The sequence below is a fragment of the Vicia villosa genome, unplaced genomic scaffold (genome assembly GCF_029867415.1).
Source record: "Vicia villosa cultivar HV-30 ecotype Madison, WI unplaced genomic scaffold, Vvil1.0 ctg.001069F_1_1, whole genome shotgun sequence".
In the NCBI taxonomy this organism is placed as follows: domain Eukaryota; kingdom Viridiplantae; phylum Streptophyta; class Magnoliopsida; order Fabales; family Fabaceae; genus Vicia; species Vicia villosa.
The window spans coordinates 122,075-127,443 of NW_026705470.1; the positions used below are offsets into that span (position 1 = coordinate 122,075).

Here is a 5,369-nt window from a genome sequence, read left to right on the forward strand (position 1 = left end):
CATGGAATTTTATACTTTTTTAATTTTCTTTAGTAATTTATATCTTTTAATTCTTTTTTTTTATGTCAATTATTTTTACGTTTTTGTATTTTTATTAATAATAAGTTTTCATTCATAATAAATTTTTAGAATTTATTTTTTAAATTATCAAAATATTAAGGTTGGGCCTTAGCCATTCAAGATTCGGCCCAATAAGCAGCACACTTGCTCACTCACTGTTTTTAATTCAGATTATCATATGCTTTATTGGTTTATATACACTTATTGAGTATCTATTACAACCGATGTGGGACTAAGTTTCTATCACTTCTGCAAACTCTTTTCAATTCATAAGTTTTCATCATTTTTATTGAATAATATACAACACTTTCTTAGAACAATAAACTACATATGTGACTCTTTTTTCATCATGCATAGAAATTTTTTCTAAAGATTATCAGCTATCACTACAAACATGTGCCATGCAGAACTGTGAGCTCTATAAGCTTTTGCTATCCCATAGTTTGTTTAGGATTAAACTCCATAAGCAATATTAGTAAACCTCATATCTGGTATATTTTCCAAACTATGATCAAAATATTATCTCAAACTCACAGATTTTTACATTCAGCAAAAAATGAAGGGGCAATAACTTTCATTCAATACTCATAAAACATACCTTCCACTTTAACTTCCACCTTAACTCCATCATTATTTTGACTCTTATTGGAAGCCTTCTTAATAGCTTTAAAACTTTAAAGGTGGAGCGTACAAGTTTTTTTATGCCTGTGACATGCTAAACCGAAGATAACACCAACGTATGCATTACTCTTGTCTCACAATGTGGTGTTTCAAATCTATGTAGAGAGAGGAGCACATTTAAGAGAACGAATACGAAGGAATAAATGTTTATGCATTCGATATCTTCGACGAAACTGTTCATCTGTGTATACTGGTGCTTCTAAAAAATAATCATTGAATAAACGCTCATGTCCTTCTTCACGTTTCCTTTCTATATTCCTTCTTTGGTGTTTAGGCCTACTAGAGCTTGCAGTTTCTTCTTGCGCTTTATTTTCAAAATAAAGTCTCACAAGTTCTTCATCCATGTCATCATTAATATAATCCATGAACATTTTTGCAATGTGAGAAGGGTCGGAAGGATCCATGTTAATTGAAGTTTGATAATGAATGAAAAAAAGAAAGAAGTTAGGAGTGATTGTGAAATTTAGTTTTATCTTATTATATTCAGTTTGAATAACGGCTAGTTTGAATAAAGGCTAGTTTGAATAACGGCTAGTTTGAATAATATCTAGTTTGAATAACGGCTAGTTTGAATAATATGCCAACATACATAATAATCTCAATTAATTCCAACATACATAATAGCTAAGTTAAAAATACATAAAACGAGAATCTAAAGTAATCTAAAAATGATCTAACATACATGTTATCAATTAAGTCCATATTTTTTGCTAATCAATTCGCACAATAATTCATGAGCTTGTAGTTGTCTTGGATTCATATTTGATGTATCCTTTGAGAGTATTTGCAAATCATTAATCTTCAATCTATCCTTTTCATTCTCGGCCCTTTGCATTTCTCCTTCGACCTTTTTTTTCTCTATCTCAACCTTTTCACTCTCTATACGTGCATAATCCCGTGCAAACCCTGACATTAATTCCAATTTTTTATCGAAACCAATTTTCAATGTGTTAAATTCAACTTTGGGGTTAGAACTTTCTACAAACTTTTCTTTCTCCTTCCTTTTGGCCGCTTTTTGGCCAATTGGACGACGTAAAAAAGTAGGTGATGGTGAATTATACTCACTGCTTGTTGGTGTAGGTGGATTAGAAGAAGATGAATATGCCCCTGAAATTGAATTCTTTGTTCTTTTTGCAGAAGGTTCCGATGAACCTGCGAGCCATTTGGGTTCATCCTTCAGTAATCTCCATGCCTCCTCTAATGTGAATTTTTCATGTTCATCTTGGTAATAGATATTATGTGCTGTTGAAATGATGTTAATCTCATAGCTCCCACTTTTCTTTGCAGCCAAAGCTTGTTTGTAGCACCAAAACAATTTTTGAACAGATGGATTAATCTTTTTGTGCCAACGACCTTTTAATGCCAACAAATTCCTCTCTTGATAATTCTTGTCGCGGTGCTTGTTGTAAGCTTCACAAATCCTCTTCCAAAAATAATCTCCTTTTTGATCAACTCCAACAATTGAATCCTTTGAAATATTGAGCCAAAATTGAATAAGAACTTCATCCTCCTTTGGTTGGAATCTTGTTTTTGGTGTATTCGTAATAGGAACAGAGCCAATTTCTTCACCAAGGTTAATAGTTTCTGACCCATCTTGAGTGAGAACTTGTGGTGATTCAAGCTCTTTATCATTAGATTGCATGTCACTACCAACTATTTGAACTCGATGAGATATGGTGGGATTGGTTGATTGAGATGAAAATTGTTGATATTGATATGGGTAAGGTGGTGTATGATATGGATAATTTCCAAAATGTGGGTTATTTTGTGGATTTTAAATAAAAATAGAATTTTGGAAATTTTGACTATGAAGTTGATTTGGGTTATGGGATGCATTTTCAAAATATGAGTTGTTTTGTGGAATTGAAATAGAAGGAGGATTGCTATTATTTTGCATAAAATTAGACCAAAAATTATTGTGGTTGGGGTTCATTGAAAATTAAAATGGATAGAAATATAATCTAAGAGAGATACAATAAATTGCTCTAATTTAGGGTAAATATGAACTAAAATTTTGAATAATGAATGAGTTGATTCATTCATATTTATACTAAAAATAAATAAATAAATTTTTAAAAAAATGAGACGTTGAACGGTAATATTTATTACCGTTGAAGTGAGAAATGCATTTCAAATAAACATGAATGAGTTAATAAAGATTGAACAAATTAAATTAAATATGTATTGTTTGATACCCCACCAACACATAGATATTAATATTTTATTATTAAACCACAGTGGTAAAACAATGCAACGGTTCCATTTATTACTACCCTTTAAATTTGAAAACATCCATACTACTCTGACATTGTTGCATTGGTAAATGTGTTACTACCCTAAAAAAGCACCGATGTGGGTGCTCTAACATGTCATCTCCAAATTATACATGTCACTCCCCTATGTCACTCCGAAAAGACCAAATTGTCTAACCAATTTTTATCACCACATTTTCACAAATTGAATTGGATTTTTCAAATTTTTGACGATACCGGAAATTTCGAAAGCGTACCGGAAGTTTGGCGAAAACAAGTAAGATTTATGGTATTTTTGTGAAATTTTTGGTGCTACCGGAAATTTCAAAATTCTCGGTATTTCGTATCGGAAATTTCACAATTTTCAGTATTATTTTCCAATATAATTACTGAAAATTTTGAAATTTCCAGTTCCTATTAAAGTACCGGAAATTTTGAAATTTCTGGTATTTCAATTAAAAAAAACTATTTTTCTTATATTTCTAAATTTTACAGTGAGGACTAGAGGCAAGGACGGTACTATTGCGGGACGGACCACCGATAGAGCCGGTGCGGTTGCTCGAGCAAGCCTCAGAGCATCGTGTTGGACGCCTTCCTTCGAACGGTTCTAACCGGAAATGGAGGGCTTAGCAACAGGCGGTGACGGGGTTCCACGCACCTCGCCGCTAGTCTGGTAGAGCATCAACTATTGTGGAAGAGCATGTGGTTCAAGAGCAGGAGCCGATGGTTGAGGTTGAGGAGTCCGTGGCAGAGGTTAAGGAGCCGGTGGCTGATTTTGAGGTGCTGGTGGCAGAGGTTGGGGTGCTGGTGGCTTAGGATCAGATAGGTCAGGAGCGGATGGTTCAAGATATAGACACCACTACTTGTGCATCTACGGGGCCATCAGTACACACTGATGGAGGTTTCTCCATAGGACCTTCTAACAGGTTCGTGTTGATGGGATATGTTGATCATGTCTCCTATAGGATATGATAGGGCGAGGTATGTAATATTGGTCTTGTTCAAATGTTTATTTTTATGTTTATTATGCGATTTGATTTATACTAATTTGCTTTAATTGTATTATTTTGTTACAGGACCGTCTAGTGTTGAAGGTCGCTTCTCACGGGTTAAAGTTGAAGAACTTCCCCGAGAGTCGAATGCCTGAGCAAGTGAGGAGGATAGTTCATTTCCATCTGATGGACTTTGCTGGATGCTCCTTGACGATGCTGGACGCCTCCCTGTTATCAGCTTTTATTGAGAGGTGGCACCCGGAGACATCATCCTTCCATCTTTCATTTGGGGAGATGACGGTGACTTTAGATGATATGGATGTCCTCTTTCACATTCTGATTGTTGGTACGTTTTTCACACTAGTGTTGAAGGTCGCTTCTCACGGGTCGAAGTTGAAGAACTTCCCCGAGAGTTTGATGCCTGAGCAAATGAGGGGGATAGTTCAGGATTTCCATCTGATGGACTTTGATGGATGCTCCTTGACGATGTTGGACGCCTCCCTGTTATCAGCTTTTGTTGAGAGGTGGCACCTGGAGACATCATCCTTCCATCTTCCATTTGGATAGATGACGGTGAATTTAGATGATATGGATGCCCTCTTTCACATTCTGATTGCTGGTACGTTTTTCACACCAGTTTATAGGGACCAGGTGGCGGCGGTGCGCATGGTTATGGATGCTTTGGAGGTTGATGAAGTGGATGTGCTACGTGAGTTTGGTGAGACTCGGGGCTTTCACTTTAGGATACCTTGGTTGAGGAGAACCTATCAGGAGCTTGTGGATGCAAAGAGGTATCAGGCTGCCACTATGGCATACATGCTATGTCTTGTGGCATGTACTCTCTTTGCGGACAAGTATGAGGTTTATATAGATGCTTGATACCTTTCTCTATTCAGTGCCTTTGACACCCCATGTTGGGCTTGGGGAGTGACGGCATTGACGATGTTGTACACGACACTTGATGTTGCATCTCGTCCTGACACCAGATAGCTTGTTGGTTATCTGAGCTTGTTACAGGTATATTATAATTTATTAGATGGTTTTGTGTTTAATTATTTGGGTGTATTTATTTTATGGTTTTTATTTATGCGGCGTTGGATCTACAAGCACTTTCCTCACATCTGTGAGCGGAAGATCCAACGTGTTGCGGCTACTGACCCATGTGCGAAGAGGTGGAAGGCCAAACAGAACATTCTAGGAGGTTCAGGAGCCATCTATGGTTTCAGAGTCACATCATCAGCCCATCCGTGAGATCATTGATATAGCCGTTGAGGTTCAGGAGCCTGGGCAGTGCGAGGGTGGATACCTGGAGTGGTTCCATAGTGTGTCACACCCTAGGATAATACCACCTACCACAATATCTGATGTTCTAGGGCCTTCAGCT

The 5,369-nt window shown here is 36.7% G+C and overlaps 1 protein-coding gene across 1 annotated transcript; it reads right to left on the minus strand.

Moving 5' to 3' along the window:
* Positions 1-1,429: 1,429 nt before the first annotated feature.
* On the minus strand, positions 1,430-2,383 carry LOC131633119 (glutathione S-transferase T3-like). The gene has a single exon (XM_058903829.1). The coding sequence runs from the start codon at positions 2,381-2,383 to the stop codon at positions 1,430-1,432; it is 954 nt and encodes a 317-aa protein (XP_058759812.1).
* Between the last annotated feature and the right edge of the window lie 2,986 nt (positions 2,384-5,369).

Coding starts and splice junctions, on each gene's coding strand:
- LOC131633119 (XM_058903829.1), bottom strand. CDS start 2,383: ATGCAATCTAATGATAAAGAGCTTGAATCACCACAAGTTCTCACTCAA.